Raw genomic sequence first — 21,231 nt, 5'->3', positions numbered from 1 at the left:
AATGACAATTGCATTGCCAACTCTCTACAATGTGATGTCAATTTGACAAATTTGAGTTTGAAATTAAAGAACATTTTGAAAAATATTTCTGGGTGGAAACAAAACAAATAAATCTTCCTGGACGGCATGGGAAACACTGTGCACCCAGTAAGTTTTTCTTCTGAAATCTGCTTACAGATATTTCCCAGCAACACAGATGACGGCCAGGTCTAATTCTGTGGTCCAACCAGAGATCAACAGCTGCCTCATGGTTGTTTTTTTCACCTACAGAGAGTAGGCTAACCAGGGTTGAACAGACACAATAGCAGACTAATCAAATGAGGGACAACAATGTGGCTTTAGGCTGGGATGGAGGAGTCTATAAATACCTCTGAGGTCATGCTGACTCCCAGGGGCCCCACACACGGTCTTCTACATCCCAGTTACTACACTGGCTACTCCTGTCATCCTCATAACCACGGCAGGACGCTTAACCCTTTGTCCCACCGGTCACAGTGGCCGGTGGATCCCAGATTCACTATTTACCCAGAGCTACACTTTATTGTTGCATACTGTGTTGCATCATTTTATTTTGTGATTGATTGTTGATTAGTTGTTGTTCTCTGTAAAGTCCTTTGAGACATGCTTTGTGATGAAGGACTCTATAAATAAACTTTACGTTAGAATTGAAAAGAACTTCCATGATGGTTGGTCATTTACCAAAGTGGTTGGCAGTGTAGACAACTTGAACAGCCGCAGCCAAGAGTCTCGAAAATGGCCACCCTTCGGTTTTTTTGTGCAATACAGCGGTTACAGTTAGTTTACCAAGAAGGGTGCATACACAAACAAAAACAAAAGTCAGCAGCAGTCCTGTCAACAGAGCTGCCTTGTGGATGAAAGGTTAGAAGAGAATGGCGAGACTCTTTCAAGTTAACAGGCTGGCCACAAGTATGCAAATTACATCTTAGTACAACAGCGTGCAGAAAGGCATCTCAGAATGCACGACTTGTCAAACCTTGAAGCAGATGGACTACAGCAGCAGAAGACCATGCTGGCTGGCTTCCACTCCAATGGTACAGGCTGGTGATGGTGGTGTAATAGTGTGGGGAAGATTTTCTTGGCACACATTAGGCCCCTTAGTATCAAATGAGTATCATTTGAACGCCACAGGTTGCCGACCAGGTACATCCTTTCATGACCAGTCTAGCCTGTTTTCAAACAGGTACTTCCAACAGGATAATGCACCATCATCTCAAGATGGTTCCAGGAACATAACAGTGACTTTAGTTCAGTCCCCAGATCTCAACTCCATACAGCACATTTGGGTTGAGGTGGAATGGGATGTTCTTAGCATGAATATGTTGCTGACAAATCTATAGGAATTGAGTTGGCATAGATCAAGATTCCTCTGGAACATTTTCAGCGCCTTGTTGAATCCATGCCATAAATAATGTAGGCTGCTCTGGAGGCATCCTAGATAGAAGTATCTAATAAAGTGGATACTGAGCGTATGTTCTCGAAAGATGTTTGAACACCAGTGCTTTCGCCTGTTAAGGTTTAAGACGACTTTCAGCTGCAGCAAAATACACATTAACCATTGCTCTTTCCCTCAGGCTGAAATTGTACCGTTTTCCTTAAAAGTCCCTCTACCATGCCAGTTTACCTCCAGTCCACCCTGCTGTACTTTAGTAGAGAGACTTGAAGCCTTTGACTGATGTGTCTGTAATGTGCGGTGTTTGTGTTTTTCCCAGGGGTCCAGGTTGGTGTGGTGAGAGAGCAAGCTAACCGAGGGGAGGAGGACCGCCTGGGGGCATCGCGGCCCAGGCACTCAAGGTAGGAGCACCTGGAAATGCTGAGTGGAGGTGTGACCTTTTTATCGGTTCACTTGACTGTCTGTCGCCGGGGCAAACCAGGAAACTAAGTTTATCAGCCAACCAGATTTTTTTGAATAGAAAAGGACTTCCAAATTATAGTTGATTACCTGCCAAAGTGGCTCGTTGAGACACAAACCTACCAACCATGACTAATAATTACAAATGTTTAGCTGGTGGTATATGTTTATTTCCCACCCAGCTCGAAGGTATTTACTTTATACTCTTTGTCTCTTCACTTAGACATTCTTTTAATATTCATGCCACGTTGGCCAAAAATGGCGTCTAGTGTCTAGTTGTATCCAATAGATACAAGTTGTTTTTTGAGACACTTGCCCATCCCCACTCGCACGAGGCATACCATTTATGTTATAGTTCACCTAACATAAGCAATAACTCTTAACTCTTTTCCATCCCCAGTTAACGGGTAACATATTGGTATTTGAGTCACAAACAGCGAAACATGTCTGCCTGGTTAGCAGCCAAGCTTTAACTTTGGCCTCTCCCTGGTTTGGAGCCTGTAATTATGGAATCCCAGAGGTCTTGCGAGGTTAAAAGCGTCTGTTATCTGAACAGATGATTCCGACATAACAGACTGCGTAACATGCTCTGGTTGCAGTGACCACACAAGCTTGATGCTTTGAGGTCCTTTTTGGAGACCACGCTTTTCATTTTTGTTGTCCTTGAGTCAGTATAGCTGGACAAAGCTCTTATGAAGGGTTGTTTGTATGCATGATGCACTAGTGGCGGCATTTCCAGTTACAGCAGAGAATGGGGAGGGAGGGTTGTGGCCGTCCTGCGCCCGGTGCCTAGCGCCGGCCAGGGGGCTCCTGTTGTAAAATACTAGGAAGGGCTTGGTCCCAAGCAAAATATCCCGCTGTATGCCAGGGAAAGAGTGCGCCCGGGTGCAGCTGGTAGATAAGATCAGAGTGTGTGGCGGGGGCGGGGGGGCGTGGCACAGTGGGGGTGGGGGGGTGGGGGGTATGTGGGGGCAGTAGCAGGGTGGCCCTGTGGGCACAGCGTCCTGATACACCATCCCACCGCTTCACACAGATAGCTGGGGTCAGGGTGCTCCACCTCTCTCCCTGTTTGTGTTTCATTTGTTACTTTTCTTGTTTTCTGTGTGTGTGTGTGTGTGTGTGTGTGTGTGCTCCGTCTCTCTTGCCACCCCTCCCTGGCCCTCCCTCCCCTCAGGTCTTGTGTCCCTCCATTGTTGATCCGACAGCATGTCCTGCCAAAAGCCTCTGTAAATCACTACCCGCCTCTCTCTCCCGTCTGTCTGTCTGTCTCTCCCTCCCTCACCCCATCTTTTTTTCCTTTTTTCACCCGTCTGGGCCTCCAGAAAAGCCTGTCCCCAGAGGCGTGTGTGTGTGCCTCTGTTGGTGTTAGTGTTCAGGACAGAGCAGAGGGTAAACTGAACACCATTCTCCAGTACTTTTTGGCTATGTCTCTGGGGACGTACAGTATGGCACCTGTTAGGATATCTCTCTCCAAACTTGGTCCCCCTTGTCTAATTCAGGCTTTCAAACTCGGCTCATGTCAGGGCTTTGGTTTCTGTAAATCTGTAAGCCCAACAGAGAGTGAACCCACTGTCCGGTATTATTGTATCGGACACTTTTCTGGTAGAAGCGGTGACCACAAGGCCTCCTTTTATCAATTCCAATTACAAGTCCCTAAATTTGTAGAAGTAGCTCAGGCTGAGAGGGAAAGAACTAATGGTGTATGCGTTTATGTATGTGTGTCTGTTAGTGTGTGCATGTGCACCTTCCAGTACCAGTGTACATTAACTCAAAGGGACTCCTGCCAGCGTGACATTTTACACCAGCTACGCTCTGGAGAAACCTGTGTGTGTGTGTGTGTGTGTGTGTGAGAGATATTGTATGTGTGCGTGTTTTCCAACCTGTGCTGTTACTAATCGCAGACATGCAGAGGCTAGCCCATTTCTCAGCAACGTGCCTTGCTCCGACTTTCAGCTGGAACTAGAACCCACAACACCCAAATCCAGCGCACGCACAAAGAAGCCAGAAACGGCCTCTTTTGTTATTTTTTTATTATGTTACTTCCCACCTGCCCAGCGTGGCACGGTGCCCTATGCTCCTCCACCTATGTGCCGGGCCGGGTCGGCATCACAGCGGGGCATGTGGGATATCGCCGACTCCCACAGAAGCCCCGTTGGAATCCTGAGCATGCCCGATCGACAAATTGATTTGACCTCGGACATACTTTGTCTAGGTCGGTGAGTGATTGAAAACATTTTGTGAGTTAGCTATTTTCATTTATTGTTTCATGTGGGCGTAGACTTGAATTGACTTGACTATTTATATTCACACTGATCTGGTTGTTGGCTTGTTAAGTCTCCAGTCACAGAATTTTTTTCACCTGATGTTGAGTAGCTGATGTAAGAAATGGTACTATGCTGGAGTTTTTCCACAACCTGTACTCTCTTTAGTAATGTTATATGTCACATTTACTATCGTCACTTTGCATAGAATTCACAGTTAGGATAGGATTTATTCACGGATTAAGTCTTTACATTTTACCAGAAAGTCATTCCCCCAAGGATCTAAGATAGTAGTTTGCTTTTAGCACATGAGAGCAGGGGGGAAGTTGTGCGTCAGCAAAATGTGTCCTTCCAGAAACTTGTTAGTTTCTGTTCCCCCTGTGGAAAAGAGTCATCAGTGACTATTAGATGGGGGGGGGGGGGGGGGAACAAACTAAAACACATTAATTTATCTAATTGCTCAATTGATCACAGATAGGATTTTGAGATTTAAACAGTGATGCCTGAGCTGATGAAAATGAAAATTGAAAATGAAAATGTTCAGTGGAATTACCAAAATGAATTGTCTGTGTTATTCTTTTGGTCATCATGCTCATTAAATCTAACCGCCAGTTCTCTTAAAGATCTCATCTTGGTGCTTGTTTCCCCGACAAAGGAATCAAGAAGTTGTTTACCCAGCAATCCTTCCTATCTATTCCGTTAACACTGGCCCATACACCCCTTCAATTTAATGGTGACTATACAACAGATAGTTTCAGCCAAGCACACTGATTGGTCAAAGATGCAATCCAACTGTGCTGATATATCATAAAGCCATAAAGACTGACTCACTGTCCGTAATGGGTTGCTATGCAAGCTCTTGTGGTAACCAGGGAACAGTCTTTATTGTGTTCTCTTGTTTTTATCTAGATGTAGGTATTGCGGGCGTTCAGATCACTTTCTGTCGGCCCATTTACCTTTGGCACTACTATTTTTGTCCCATTTACTTTTGCCCCCCTTGTACAATGTGTTTCAGGTCACATAGTGGAAATTGACTGCTGCGATTGGGTTGGAAGCTGACCTGGAATGCGCAGAAGGCATTTTGAAAAGAGGGAGGGAATCATGTCACCCTTATAAAATTTTTCAGTCAGTTCTACACTGACTAGTTTGTTGCAGTTTCCTCTCTGTGTTTTCATCTCAGTGAGTTACTGTTCCTGCGGTTATTTGCTAATTGCTCCTTTTGAGCATTTCCATTGCAGTTGCGGTGAAAGAATTTTTTTTTTTAGATCTTTTTTCTTTTGTTCATTGTATTGTTTGTTTTGTATTGTTTAGTGTGGTGTGTCATGCACTGTCTCTGTCAAGCCTGTAACTAGCACTAAGCTATTTTTTCACTTTGAAGAAAACTTTTCAGTCAGTGCATTAGGCTCGGGTGATATCAAAATGTATCTATTGACAATATTCCTCTGATGACGATAACGATATATGATAATATTGTAGCTATATCAGTTGAAAAGAAGCTCATGGACTATTGCAATTCCTACCTTTTCACAGTAGGCCTATATTTTGCATCCTTTATGCCTGCTTTTTCATCTCAAGCCAATTAATCAGTATCTACTTTGTGCATGTTGAGAAATAAACTTGTTGTTTTTTTTTACTGTGTTTTAGTTATTACACTGTTATCCAAGATGCCTCAGCACACATTACTGCACTTTGCCTGTTGTCAGTGATGAGGATGGCTTTGCAAACTCCGCTGGATTGGGATTGGCATTGGTCTGGATCCATCACCGGTGGAAATTACCATACTGATTTAAAGTTCTTGTTTCTTGATTGTTGTTAGTATAAAATGTTGTATTAAAATTCAGCTTCTTTGCTCAGTCAAAGCAACATTTCTGGAGCAAGCAGCCTAATTAACCTCTGTCTCGCTCTCTCGCTCGCTGTCTTTTTCACTCTCACACACTCATGCCCTGCTTTGCTTTTTCTCTCTTGCTCAATAAAATACTTCGGCTACAAAATGCCAAATTAGCAGAGTTATTTTTGCTAGAGCTCGGCTCTACTTTCACCCACACAGAGCATAGAGACAAATTGTCTTCAGCCTAACTGATACTTCCAAGTGGCTGTTCACCTTTTGACCCAGACGCTCCTCTTGGTCAAGATCACTGCAGTATACACACACACACTCACACACCGTGACAATCTGCCTTCTCCGGCAGCTGGCTGGTCCTGGGGGACAGCTGAGAGAAGGAGAGAGGGGACGCACGGCATATTGGGTAACACACACATCTGATGACTCAGTTGTTTGCCGTCTGTGTGTGTGTACGCGCTTCAGAGATAGTCTCAGGTGTTGTGAGGTCAAGCAGCTGTCTGAGCAGTGCTGTGCATTCTTGTGGTTTGAGCGTGACATGTGCTAACCTAATGCACCAGGAGCTATGGTTAGCTATTACTGCACTTAATAGCCCTCCTCATTACAGCTCTTTTCCTTGAGACTCTCGATTGAAGAGCTCATATGGTTGAGAAGATAATTTGATTTCTCCCCCCCCCCCCCTCTCTAATTGATGTCCATGCGTTTTTGAACATTTTGCAATGCATTATCAAATGTTTGGCTTTGTCTCACAGTCATGGAACATTTATTGCATGTGGGAGAAATTGTTAGCTGGTAATTAAAATAAATAAATAAAATGTTCAAAACTGAAAAATGGAAGGTTTCTGATGATATCTTAAACCTGGCTATTCAGTGCCTCCAGTGTCATTCCCCTCTATTCTACTATGATGGTTATGCCTAAATATGCCATGTTCACTGCTTTTAAAGATTGTTGTTGGGTTGCATTTTCCGCATTTAGTGAACGCTCTTATCTAGAGCAACTTTGAATGAGTGAGTGAGCAGAGGATTCAGTGTTTTGTTCAGGGACATTTCAACAGGACGTGTCTATTACGGACAAAATGTCTATTGTGGGGACCCATGGCCTTCTGCTCTAACCACTAGACCACTGTTGTCACCCACATGCTGTGTTGAGATGACAAGCCTGAGTTCATATACGGTACCACTAGGTGTTGATACCAGATTAAATGGTATTAACTGTGCATAGTAATGGTTCTCAATCTTTTCAGGCTATTACCCCCAAAACACAAAGTGATATGTACTCATGTCTCGCTGTTGCAACCACAGACATGCAGAGTGAACTTTCACACCAAATGACGATTTTGATTATTCCATTTTCAGGCTGTTTTACTTGATTAATTATTGGAAGAAGCCTAGCTATTGTCAATATCCATTATTTCACAACAAAATGGCTCTTATTACAAGCATGAAAACCATGATGAATTTTTGTATTAGAAATATGTTTTTCTACATTCCACTGTCTTCCGGCCTATCCCCAAAAAGCATTTTGTGGATTGGAAGTGGTTGATCCCCGCTGTGCCTTACCCTGACATTTTGTGTGTCCTGTTTGCAGTGACTGGACAGGGGACTTGGCGAACTGTTCTGCAGCATGGAGAAGGAAGACCTGAAGGTCCTCAACAAAGGGGAGGAGGATGAGATGGTACGTCTTTTCCCTCTCTCTGTTCCCCATGACTGTCCCTCTGCTTGGGCTGTACAATTAACCTAATTGTGTGTATTCGTATATCGCAGTTTTAGCTTCCACAATTAATAGTTCTTGAATTTTGAAACATTTAATTTCATATGATTTCATTTAGAACATATGATGACGTTCAAAATACTCAATATATGATATGCCATAGACGTGCAATAGAATAGTTTTGTCCCTAAAATCATTGAGACTAATAATAGTGAACACAATACCTAGCAAAATAATTGGGATCATCATTTTACATGTAGCCCTACCCTCTGCCCGCCTGTTCTCTCTTTCTCATCCTCCCTCTTCTCACTTCACTAATAGACTTGTTTCTCCATGTTTCGCCATGAGTTAGACCCTGAACTCCTGCAGATATATTATTCTCATTTTGTGCTATGGGACTGTAAAGATCTCTCTGATTGCACCTTTGAAAAACAGGAAGGAATAAAATGTTTAGGTCTTGGAAGCGCCCCAACTTAGTTCTGGAAAGTCATGGAAAATTTGTAGAATTTGGTGGGGATCAGGGTGGTGGGAACCCTGGCTTTTGGACTTATCACTCTACCTCTCACCTGTTCCCCCTTTCCCCTCCCAACATCCAGGAGCTGCAGGGCTACCGTCTGTGCCGTTGGCGGCTGGCCCTGGTGGGCCTCGGGGTGCTGTGTACAGGGGGCTTCCTCCTGCTGCTGCTCTACTGGATGCCGGAGTGGTGCGTCAAATCCACCTGCACCCGCTCCATGGTCCGCGATGCCCAGGTGGTGTTGCTGCGGTCCACGGTGGGTAGCAACCTGAGCTGGGATGCGTGTGTGTGTCTGTGTGTGTGTGTGGTGGGCGTTAACATCATGTCATTTCATTTAGAACACCCACTGTCAGTGAAAATAGTCACCCTATCATGCAAAAATTTCAGTTAAATAATTTTGCTCGCCAAATCATCAAGACTAATAATTCTAATTTAAAAAAGTCTAGTACAATAATCAGGATTATTGTGCCATGATTGTACAGCTATTTTTTCAGTGTACCACTGCTGGTACACTGAGTACAGAAAAAAATCTTAAGTGTATGATCTGTGAAAAAAAAAAAAAAAAAAGACCCACACCTATTTTAAATCTTGTTAAACGTGCTGATTTTTTTAAATTCTCTGGGTAGCATGGATTTATTTCTAGGAGTGGGGTAGAAAGTTGCTACCACTCAAATTTTGACTGTTATCAGTAAGTTTGTCTCCTCAACCAGCTACTTTAAGAGGTAACCAACCATCATTTGGAGGTCCTGTTCTGTTCTCATGTAGTTGGCTGGTACTGTAGTGAACGTGGCTGGTGAATTTAGGAGATTTATCAGCCACTGTGGCTTGTGTAAGAGACAAAAAAGTTAGTTTCCTGCTTTGTGGAGGAGCTTAATGGACACTATATAGAACCCAACATTGAGACGAACACACAAACTCTTAAGTGCTGGCGGGCACAGATTGGGGGTATGGATATATGGAGATGATATAACCCTCATGCTCATGTGCTTTTAAAGACATGAGCAAATACAAGTGATCTATTGTAGCAGCACAGTAAATACATTGAGACTGGCTGATTCACTCAGACACAAACATGCATGCACAAATAATTTGCCATTTGTTCAGTAATATGTCCGTAACATCTGTGTGTGGGTTTGTGACTGTGTCCATGCGAGTCTTCACAAGGATCGAAACATCCAAAGTGAGGACATTTTGCTACTCCTCACTTTTTATGGGGCTAGTTTAGGATTAGGACTTGATTTTAGGTTTAAGATTAGGATTAGGTTAAGGTAAGGAAGGGTCCAAAATTAACACCGCCAAGAGCCAAATGCTGGTAAAATTTGTTTGGCGGATAAAAAGAGTCACCCGCCACACTGGCCGGTTACTTTTTGAGACGGTAAAACTTCAAAATGCTCTCTTGTAATTTGAGTTCCGTTACACTTCATGATGAAATGTGAGCTAGATCTGTTGTAACAAGCAAGTGAGTTAATTTAACACAGTATGTGATGTATGTGTGTGTGTGTGTGTTTGACCAGGACGAGTTCCGGCGCTGGTTCCTGGCCAAAGTGCGAGTGATGCTGGCCCCGGGGAGAAACCCCTTCCACAGCCTGGAGACCCAGACCACCTCCCCCTCCTCCCCCTCCTCCCCCACCTCCACCTCCCCCCCTCTGGCCAACGGACACACCCCCCACCCCTCCGATGGCAGCCCCGCTCAGGAGCTCATCAGGAGATACGCCGACTACCAGCCCACACAGGTCGGCAAAATGCTCTTCATACAGTACACTGTATATACTGTACATGCAGCAACACACACACACACAGCAAGTTTAAATTTCATCCATTGATACAAGCACACACAAATTGCATCAAAACACACACACACACACTTGGTAGCACACATCAAGTTATTATTTCCTACATTCATACGAGAACACACTAATTGCAGCAACACACACACACACACACTGCAGTGCAAACACACTAAGTTGTAATTTCCTCCACTGATACAAACATGCAAATTGCAGTTGGAAATGACAGGAAATTACAATTTTGTTTGTGTATTGCTGTGTGAGTGTGTGTGTGCGTGTATATCATGTAATTACTGTAATTTCCACCTTTGATATGAACAAGCGCACACGTAGACTCTTTTTTTCAAATGTCATAGTTTCTCCCTCAGATGGCTTTGATAACGCAGCTTTGCTTGCCTCCTCCCAGATTCGCTATTTTACACTCCACAGCACAAAGTACTACTGGAACGACGAGCTGCAGAACTTTGAAGTTTTGACGTAAGCGTTTTCTGCTTATCTACAGATATTTTACTGCCCACTTTTACCACCTCTTTACAAGCACTTTCACTGGCGAAACCTCTTCCTCTAGAGCGAACTAAAGTGCTGTGGGTTTAAATAACAATAACTACATTTGTGTGGCCCTTTTCTTTAACTTAGAAAGTGCTGTAAAATAAAAGGAGCAAAACAAGCATGTGGGTAATCAGCTGTAATAAAGGTTAGACTTAAGTGTGATTAAATATGTCAACCTTGTGTCCCGCTTTGACCTATATTCCCCCTACAGAGGCCTGGATGATCTGAATGTCAGCTGCTCCACCCTCCACTCGGAGCACAGTGCAGGCCTGACCAGGAACCAGCAGGAGTACAGGTAACATCTCAGCTGTCTGAAGGCTAGGTCACACTAGATGATTTTAACGTCAATTCTAAGCCCGACTGGACCATCCCAACCGGTGGGGTGAGTTGGGGCTGGGGGTGGTGGTGGGGGGGGGGAGGGGGGGCACCTGGCCCCGACGGTTGGTCAGATTATCCTGTTGTGTTAAAGGGATCAAGACTGGAGAATTTGGCTCTTTGGCCCGACAAGATTTTTTCAAATGTGTTTGATTTGGTCGGTCCAATCTAGCTGGGTTGTTGTAGTCTGAAGCGGTCCAAGACTGAAATCTCAGAGTGACCCTGCCAACAGACAATAAGAGTTGAGCTCAAGGGGAAGAAAAAGAGAACGCAATGGAAGAGAAGTCACTTTTAACAACAACTCCCACTTGCGTAGATAGTTTACATCAGTCAGATTCAACTCCAACATCTAACTCTCCTTGCTCCACTCTTCATAAATTGCTGTAGAGTTTTATTTGGAGAAATAAATCTCATATAAAATAGTATTAATGGCAAAGTGCCTGGATCAGTCAACTAAGTATGAAAGTATGGAAAATTATGTTTCCAAAGATTTTACTGCATATATGGCTATTAATCTTGGCAATTGGAAAGCCACCTGCTCAATGTCTATCATTTTTACAGGCTGCCAACAGATCACAGTGTTCAAATCACATAATTCACCACCTCTATCACAATTTTACCTGCCGCCTAGATTTTTAGAATAACATAGGACTTCTAAGACTAAGTGATGTGTGGTGCTTATCGTAGTGGCTGGTAGATTAGACAGACTCACCAGCCACAACCTGACTTTACCAGTGTTTGTCTAGTGGCTGTGATAATTTTCCACCCAGTTCTCTATACCAGGGATAAGCAAACATGTGCCAAGGAGGGCAGAGTGTATACAGGTTTTCATTCCAACCAAAGACTACACCAGAGCCCTGTTTCACTAGGAACGTCATTAAGATGTCAGCGGGGATTCCCCCAAGAGGAAGTGCCAGGAGGAAGTTAAAATGACTAATGACACGGGGGTCCAGCTGATTTCACTGATTAGCACACGTTCCGCCACAGAGGAGGAACTAATCGGTAAAACCACCCGGTATAGTTGGTGGTTGGAATGAAAACCTGCATGCTCTCGGCCCTCCATGGCACATGGTTACCTATTCCTGATCAATACTGTGTGTGTGTGTGTTAAATTGCCATTGCAATTGCCTTTACAGAGCTGGCTCAGAGCACTGTCAACATCAAACAGTTTGACTGATATAAATGTTGCTCTCGTTTCTTTTACCCCTCGACAGGAGACTGTTCTTCGGAGTGAATGAAATTGCAGTGAAAGTGCCTTCTGTTTTCAAGCTGCTTATCAAAGAGGTGGGGCCCAGATTGGAACAACATAGCTGTTTCTTTTGGAATTCGGACTTAAGTCTTAAGTCCTCTTTCCTTTTGAATGGGAGACACCTTGACAACTCATGCTTACTCATACCAATGAGACTGTTAACTGAATTTTGTCAGTTTAACAGTGTGTTTCTTTGGAATTCAAACTAAATATTTTTGGTAGTATTATGGAAAAAATTAAAAGCTAATAATTGAAACACGTCTGTGAGTGATTCAGTATGTGTCTTTATAGACATTGTTTTCCTGCGTTTTGCAGGACAAACACGAGATCTAGGTTCTTAAAAACTACAGTAGATCTCTACACAAATCATAAGACTAATCTTATTTAGAAATCTTCCCCTTCACTGGTAGCAATTTGCAGTAGCTTTGAATGGAATATTGGTTCAGACTAAAACTTTCACATACTGGCCTAGTGGTTATAGGGATGGTTTCATAGGTGGAGAGTCGATGGTTCAATTCCAGCAACAGCTAACATGTCCATCCACCACCATATGTCCTGTAGAAATCCCCTTAAGAAAGACACAGAACCCGTACCTGTTCACCAATTGTAAATATCTCTGGATAAGACCTTCAGCTAAATTTCTAAAATGTTTACTGTAAATGTATGCTGTTTCACACGTCATTTGGAATGGTCCTTTTTAAATGTTTGTCGATACTTATTTTGGCTAGGAGCTAGTTAGTCACTTGAGTCTTATGCTGCCTTCAAGTACTCCTCGGTAGTCAAAAGTACAGCTTGCTATGCATTTAAGTGGTTATGGACATACATACCACAAATATGGATGCCTCAAAGACTAGTGATTGTGCTTCTTTTGTTCTTTCATCACACCAAATGGATTGTGGTGTGTGTTTGTGTGTGTGTCCCCATGGGTTCTGCCATTGTTGAAACTACTGACACACCCACTTTAACGTCATAAGTCGTGAAGTTGGAGCGTTCATGAGCTCTTTTCTCGTAAACGCCGTAAACTCGATACCTCTTGAAGGCACCATTATGTCAGATGGGTGCACTGGGCCAAGAGGATCTGCATTAGTAACACAAACGTTATTCCACCACTCTAGGCCATCTCAGTTTCTCTTTATCTCTGACTATTTCACTCTCAGAACTACTCCACTTACTTGGTTTTTGTTTCTTTTGCAATTTTCTTTTACTTTCACTCTGACTCTTCTGACTCTTCAAGTGTGTAGAGCATAGAGAAGTCTGTACAAAACACAACACCAATACATCTCAGGCTAAATGAACAACAGAAACAAAAAGCACAAACTGTAAATGGGAATTCTGTAGACATATAGGAACATAATAAACTTAAATAGGCTCATTTTTCCACTGGCTGTCTCTCAGTGTGTGACAGGTAGCTTACCTGGTTATTTCTTTTGTTATTTTTGTTTTTAAATGCTTTGTGTTCTTCACTTATTTCTTACACCTCTGTGTATTTGTCACATCAATCTCTCTTTTGCCTCCTCCTGCAGGTCCTCAACCCTTTCTACATCTTCCAGCTCTTCAGTGTGATCCTGTGGAGTGCCGATGAGTATTACTACTACGCCGTGGCCATCGTCTTCATGTCGGTCATATCCATAGCTACCTCTCTGTACACCATCAAAAAGGTGAGTGGCAGGCCACATTATTAAACCAGGGCTGATTATCAGGCCTCATATCCATATTCAAGGGACCCACATGCTGTCCGGGAAATGAGAGAATGTCCCCCGTTTTTTGCGTTTTTTGTTACTGTATCATAATATGGACGTTTGAATGTAGTTGAGCAGTTGTTCAGTGTTCTTGAATTTGTTTTTGCACATTTGAGTTCACTTGGATGTTTAATCACAATTGTTAACATGAATTACGTATTCATGGTATATTTATACAGTACATATTTATTTATCATACTTATTGTCATTTTTTTTCAATTTTAAACATCACACTTTTTCTCATTTTATTTATTAAGCAAAAGTAAGTAAAGATAGTATAGTATATATAGTATAGTATAGTATTTTTATTGCATTATAAATGCTTTAAAATGTTAACAGGAATTGAACATCAAATTAAATCAAATTGAATTAAATTGGGTTTTTTGTAATCTGTCCTATGTCTGACAAGCTTGGAGCTTGTTTTTGAAGAGCGCAGATGCACTCTGGTTTGTTTTATTCCTCTTGGCTGCCAGATGGCTGTGATTGGGCTTTATAGGACAGTACAACAAGTGCCATAAACTTTACACAATCACAGGAAAGCATTTTCAAAGTCAACTTATTATACCTTTCTGTTACTGACCGCTTACTTCACACTAACTGAACTGTTCTGGTGCGGTAAACCCCTCCCTTCTGGTGCTCTCTGCAGGATAAAACCAACACAAAGACATACTTGTTAAAAAGTTACCTGTTTAAGGCCCGGCGCCTGTCCAAGCCGGGCCAGGCAGGTCTAAGCCAGTGTCAGACATAAACCCCGCCCCACACTAAGTCTAATCCAGGCCCATTCAGGCTAGCATAAAGGCTCATCTACACATGGTCTGCTGCCCCTGGGTTCACTAGTTCACAAACTCACACACACACACACACACAGAAGAAGAACCCCTTACAATCACATAGGTGGTGGTGGTGGGGGGGCGAGAGGAGTGCAAGGGAACAAGAGGATGTTGAACTCTTGAGGAAAATCAAAAAGCTGTTTGAAGTGTGCTATTGTTGTTAAGACTTTGTTTTCTTTAAAGATTCATGCCTATAATGTTTGCTTTCTTTGTTCTCTTTCTCTAGCAATATGTCATGCTTCACGATATGGTGGCAACTCACAGTATTGTCCGCGTGTCCGTATGCCGAGCCAACAACGGTTTGTCATTTTTTTTCTCTTTTTTTTTTTTTTGGTCCCTCTGTGTTTTCTCTTTGCGGATCGCCTTTTGTAGAGTCTTTTGACAATAGCAGACAGCATTTCATAGCCTGTTCGGTTTCCTGCTTTTCTGATGAGCGCTTTCCAAACCCAAACTGAGAGTAGACATTTTTCTGCTTCTGTGCTGGGCCAGACTCAATTACACAGTCACCCACTGCTTTGGCTGCCTTCCAGATGGCTGCAATGATGGGACACTGCAGGGTTTGAGAGAGAGAGGGAATTTGTGTGTGCGTGTGGGTGCTAGTATGTGTGTACGTTTAATGCACTCTTGCGTGAATCTGCGCATGCCTGTGTACTGTGTCTGTATGTATACCTTTTTTAAAGTGAACGTTTCTGTCTGCAAACCCGGTGTACAAGCATTGGACAGTCATATACTCAGTTTGTCAGTGTTTATGCATCCATTTACTGCAATGGCCCGTGCATATGATGCCTCAGCTCTTTCCCTGCTGCCCAGAGGGGCGTGAGTAATGAGAGATGTGCTGAACAAGACTCTGGGGCTCTGACGCACAAAATAACCCCCCCACCCCCTCACCCCCTTTCAACTGTTCTCCTTTCTCCTCCCTTCACTCCCCCCCCCCCCCCCCCCCCCCAACCCACCGTCCGCTCCCCCTGGCTCGTTTCCCACACTTCCCACCTCTTCCCACCCTCTTTTAACACTCTCTGCTCTCTCCACCTGCCATGTATTTTATGCACTCCTTTTCCGTCTCCTCACCTCCATTTGACCCCCCCCTCTCCCTCCCTCCCTCCCTCCCCCGGCAGATATCGAGGAGATCATGTCTACTGATCTGGTGCCCGGTGACGTTATGGTCATCCCCAGCAATGGGACCATCATGCCGTGCGACGCCGTGCTGGTCAGCGGCACCTGCATCGTCAACGAGAGCATGCTCACAGGTCAGAGGTTAACAGTCCGTTTCCTGTCTGCTGTACGTTTAGTTATTCCCCAGTTCCTCTTTTTTCTGTATCAGTGGCATGAAGAGTCGAGGCAAAATATTTGACGTTTGAAGCACTTGAGAAGTGCTTGATGTTTAATTTCCCAGGCACTTGGAGCAGTTTCTTGTCAAGACAAAGTTGTTTATTTAAGCAGCTTTTAACACGTTTACTACAAACTGTGTAGCCAGCTGTTTTACAGTTGAAATAGGATACAAATACAGATAAAAACAAGATTATAAAAAGCTAAAACAAAGGATAAGAAACACTGGTTGGAACAAGTACATCACAAATTCCAAGAAATTTGCTGGCCAGCTCTTTTGTGTGTGTGTGTCTCTCTGCATGTGTGTGTGTGTGTCTCTCTGCATGTGTGTGTGTGTCTCTCTGCATGTGTGTGTGTGTCTGTGTGCGCACCAGTCCACTTGCACGTATGTGAGTGGATATGAGCACACTGGGCCACAGAGAGCAGTCCTCAGGAGAAAAGTGGAAAAATAACCCACCAAATATAGTAAACACAGTGTTTACAATTATCCCAGGTCTGCGTGCTGCTTACAGTAGTGTCATTTTTGTTTTGTGTTTCTGCCGTATCCGCACACAATTACTGGACCCTGAACAGAACTGGGCACACACACTATCTGCTTCTGTGCTGGGCCAGACTCAATTACACAGTTACCCACTCATTTGGCTGCCTTCCAGATGGCCTGCTATGATGGGACACTGCAGGGTTGGATGAGAGCGAATGTGATATTGTGTGCCTGACGGTGTGTGTGTGCATGTCAGGGCAGGAAATTAGCTTTTTCATCCGCTGTTTACATTGTGGTGCCCTGCAAAATTCAACAGCCACTTTCACCATTTTCCCATTATAAAATGCTTTGTAGAATAGAAAAAAAGACTGTTTATCTGCCACATCAGCTGGTGGAGTAGACGCACTAAACGACCTCAGACAAACTTAACTAGCATTTGATGGGCGGCTGGTGTGGGGATGTTAAGAGTGTGTGTACCATTTACAGTGTGTATTACTTTGCGCAAACATGATGCCAAGTCGAATTCCTTGCATGTGCAAACTTACTTGGCCGATAAAACTGATTCTGAAACTGATTCTAGTGATTCATATACCTGGAGCAGCATTACTTAACATAAAGTTGGCATCATTTTCATTTTGTGGTTCTACCAAGTCCGTACAGACTCAGGGCAGGAAATCAACTATTGTGTTCCCTGGCCATAATGGCTGATAAATTACTGGTAGCCTAGACAAACAAGCCAGCTGCATGTGGCTGATGGTAATTTTCCACCCTGCACACAGTCATCAGGCCCCTAACAGGTCTGTGCACATACTCACCCGCTATCCCTCCCTGCTCCAACCAATCCTTACATCGAGCGCAATCCCTCCATCAGGTGAGAGTGTTCCGGTGACGAAGACCAACCTGCCGAACCCGTCGCCGGGGGAGAAGGGGGACGAGGCCGATGATGCCTACAACACAGAGGAGCACAAGAGACACACCCTCTTCTGTGGCACCAACGTCATCCAGACCCGCTTCTACACCGGCGAACTGGTCAAGGCTGTGGTGGTCCGCACAGGTGTGTGTGTGTATAGCATAAAATCACCATAACATCACAATGTATCCTATTATTTAATTGTCCTATATCATATTATATTATGACCAGCATCTCAGCCCCCCCCCCCCTCCCAACTTGAATCAATAATGCTCATCTTATCTTTGTCTCTCCCCTTCCTCCACCAATACCATCAGTCCAGTACCAACATCAAATCCCAGAATTGTCATTCTTTCCTATTAGAGCAAAATACAACAACATTCAATTCATTTAAAATCTCTGTTGTCCTGTAAGGTGAATGTGGTTTTGCAGACATGGTTTAAAATAAAAGCACATGACAAATCGCCACATCATGATATCAAACAAACACCCATTAATAAGACAATTAGGCCAATCTTATCAACACACATTTGAATAATACTAAAGGGAGGAGAAACTCAACTTGCTTTACTTACCTTCAGACTAACAAAAGTTTCAACAATTAAACACTCACAGATAGACAAACACTACTGCTACTACCCGCTAAGTCGAGCAGTGCCCCCCTTTCAGACTTTAATGAGATAACCTTTAAAATAAACTCTTCCCCTCCCTCCCCCCCCCCAGGTTTCAGCACAGCCAAAGGCCAGCTGGTTCGCTCCATCCTTTACCCCAAGCCCACCGACTTCAAGCTGTACCGCGATGCCTACCTCTTCCTGTTGTGTCTGGTGGCTGTGGCCGGAATCGGCTTTGTCTACTCCATCGTCCTCAGCATTATGAACGAGGTAATCCAGGAGACCCAGAACAGATGAAACTAATATCCTGATCTTGAGGAAGATGGGTTCAGAGTTCGTATAGTACAAAAAAGGATGGGGGAGTGTAGCTGAAACAACACTGAACAACAACATTTTGATTTTCTGTTTTCAGGCTATTTTGTAAAATTTATGGAAGAAGCGCAGAAGCTGCAGATGTTTCTTATTTCACAAGAAAAATAAATAATAGTACATTTTTGTATTAGAAATATAGCTTGTCTGCCCTATCAGCTACTTTAGCAGGCAACCACCTTTCAATTTGAGGTTCTTTTCTACTCTAAAAATGAGTTGGTCTGTTAAAATGCTGAAAGCGGCAGGTGAATTTTAGAATTAATCATCCACTGTGGCCAGTGGACAAAAAAAGTTAATTTCCTGCCCTTGGTGCAAGATTGTACAAAAGACCTTTTTTGCAATAACGGACAGCATGGTTATAAATAGCAGCAGTAGTAAGGTTGACAGGAACACTATGTGCAACAGAATAGTGAAGTGAACTGTTTGAGGAATTTGATTGCTTTCTCCCTAAGGCCTCTGGTGGGATTAGCATTAGACTCAGAGGATCAGTCACTTTGGCAGTTCAATGCTTTGGATTTGTTGTTAGACGAAGGAGGGAAGAGAAAAATGCCCTTGGGAGACTTCGCTGTACCACACTGTTCAATCCCTAAATTGGCTCTAGATGGCTTGTTTTGGGAAAAGTCATACATACTCGACTCCTACACCTATATTTCAGCAGCCCTCCCAACAACTGTGGGAGGGCTTTTGAAAAACAGCTCAGAAAAACATAGTGGGCAGCAGGGTGGCATAGGTGCACCGTCCTGATACTGAAGCCTCCTTGTTGAGGAGCGTCTACCCCACTGAAGTGTCCTTGAGCAACACACTGAATCCCTACCAGCTCCAGGAGCGCTGTTCTGTAATAGGAGGGCGGAGGCAAGCAAAAAGAGAAGGTGATTATCAAACCCAAGAATGCCAAGTCAAAATGGTTAGTTTCCAAAGTCTATCCTCTCTCCCTGCCCCAGGTGCCAGCTAAGACCATCATCATTGAGTCACTGGACATCATCACCATCACTGTGCCACCGGCGCTGCCTGCCGCCATGACGGCCGGCATCGTGTACGCCCAGCGACGCCTCAAGCACATCGGCATCTTCTGCATCAGCCCACAGAGGATCAACATCTGTGGCCAGCTCAACCTGGTCTGCTTCGACAAGGTGGGCACTAGGGGTCGCACAACTGCTGTTCTTTTTTATTTTTTGTAATTTTTTTTTTAACTAGTCAAGTTAAGCTTCCTTTTTTTTTCGTAAAGTAATTTGTGACATACTCGTTGGTTAAAAGCGCTCTATATGTACATGTATATATGATGTGACCTGACTAGGGGTTGACTACCTTATTTTATTAGTCATGGGATGCCTCAATGTGGTCCACGTCTAGTCGTTGTCGTCTTGTCGTTGCTTACTTATCATGGCGGGGCAACAATCACAATTGTATCAACAGCATGTGGGATAAATGAGATCTTCAATCTGTTTGGGTGGATTAAGGGTATTTGGGTTGGGTAGGTGCCATTGTGGATTGGGAATTAACTGTTGATATGCATTATCTCTCTGTGTCCAGACTGGAACTCTGACAGAGGATGGGTTAGACCTATGGGGAGTCCAGAGAGTTGAGAATGGCAGGTAAGATGGTGTATACTCTAATGTAGCTAAGTGCTGCATGCTTGCTTAAGCAAGTCTCTATTTGGTCTCTATTTGACTGTCAGAATGCACAGGGAATGGTCTGATAATTCATTGGTTAATAGGTTTGTTTTGCAATGTTTTCATTTGGTTCTACTTTGTAATATTGTAATATATATTGTAATATTTCTCCCAAAATTGAGACTAATAATCATGATTAATAATTGTGATCATGATATCTAGCAAAGTTATTAGGATCTTTTATTATCATGAATTTATGGTATAATTTTAGCCATAATCATAAACTACTACTATCTGGCTTTTTTTTTTTTTGTGGCTATATTTTTATCCTAGCTATTTTTATTCATAGCCTTGTGATCCATTGCCTCTGTAAAGATTGTCATTCTCATCATAAGATATATTCTCCACATCACAAAAACAACAGCATCAGTTTTTCTCCACCAGTATATCTGTGAGCTGACCTTTTGTCCTCTTTCCTCCTCCACCTCCTCTTGCCCTCTGCCCAGTTTCCACCTGTCGGAGGAGAACGCCTACAAGGAGAGTCTTGTCAAGTCCCAGTTTGTGGCTTGCATGGCTACCTGCCACTCCCTCACCAAGATCGAGGGCCAGCTGTCTGGAGACCCTCTGGACCTCAAGATGTTTGAGGCTACAGGCTGGGTGAGTGGCTCCATATCCACCTAAGGCATAACGACCATAACATAACAAACAAACCAGGCTACAGGAATAGTTTTTTCATTATCATTCAATTCAGTAAAAATTAACCCCAATTGCATAATGTGCAGGAATAACTATTGTAATCCTAGGTTTCATGCCCACCATTTTGATCTTGCGTATTGATTGATTGATTGATTGATTTATTGGGTATAAAAAGATACAAACAATACAACCCAGAGAATAACATGTAAAAGCATACTTAAACACTTGTTTCCAACATGGTCCTCGATGGTATACAAAATCAGAACAAAACAATACACAAAAAACATACTACTTGACAAAAACAAAAGTGAAAAAACAATAGAAATCTGACGTTGGTACCACAAATTTTATCCATAACCTCCTAATGAAGTAAAATTCCTACTAAACTCTAAAGAGATAACATTCCTAAAAACTACTCTGCATTTTGTACACAAACCATATTTACGTGCAGTGTAAATAGTTACATGGTTTAATACTAAATCAACAACAACAATCCTTCTGTC

General features: G+C 43.2%; 1 protein-coding gene across 1 annotated transcript in view; it reads left to right on the top strand.

The window, feature by feature from the left end:
• atp13a3 (ATPase 13A3) overlaps positions 1-21,231 on the top strand; it is a 46,103-nt gene that overhangs the window by 7,321 nt on the left and 17,551 nt on the right. The window contains exons 2-16 of the mRNA XM_071908530.2: positions 1,731-1,812; positions 7,560-7,646; positions 8,279-8,452; positions 9,711-9,929; positions 10,390-10,460; positions 10,744-10,827; positions 12,122-12,191; positions 13,680-13,814; positions 14,952-15,024; positions 15,841-15,972; positions 17,404-17,586; positions 18,166-18,323; positions 19,364-19,552; positions 19,953-20,014; positions 20,539-20,689. Of these exons, the coding sequence (XP_071764631.2) occupies positions 7,596-7,646; positions 8,279-8,452; positions 9,711-9,929; positions 10,390-10,460; positions 10,744-10,827; positions 12,122-12,191; positions 13,680-13,814; positions 14,952-15,024; positions 15,841-15,972; positions 17,404-17,586; positions 18,166-18,323; positions 19,364-19,552; positions 19,953-20,014; positions 20,539-20,689 (1,752 nt within the window). The 5' untranslated portion in view covers positions 1,731-1,812; positions 7,560-7,595. The remainder of the gene's footprint in view (positions 1-1,730; positions 1,813-7,559; positions 7,647-8,278; positions 8,453-9,710; positions 9,930-10,389; positions 10,461-10,743; positions 10,828-12,121; positions 12,192-13,679; positions 13,815-14,951; positions 15,025-15,840; positions 15,973-17,403; positions 17,587-18,165; positions 18,324-19,363; positions 19,553-19,952; positions 20,015-20,538; positions 20,690-21,231) is intronic.

The sequence above is a fragment of the Centroberyx gerrardi genome, chromosome 9 (assembly GCF_048128805.1).
Source record: "Centroberyx gerrardi isolate f3 chromosome 9, fCenGer3.hap1.cur.20231027, whole genome shotgun sequence".
NCBI classification, from domain to species: Eukaryota; Metazoa; Chordata; class Actinopteri; order Beryciformes; family Berycidae; genus Centroberyx; species Centroberyx gerrardi.
The sequence above is the reverse complement of the archived record's forward strand: the minus strand, read 5'-3'. Positions and strand labels throughout refer to the sequence as shown.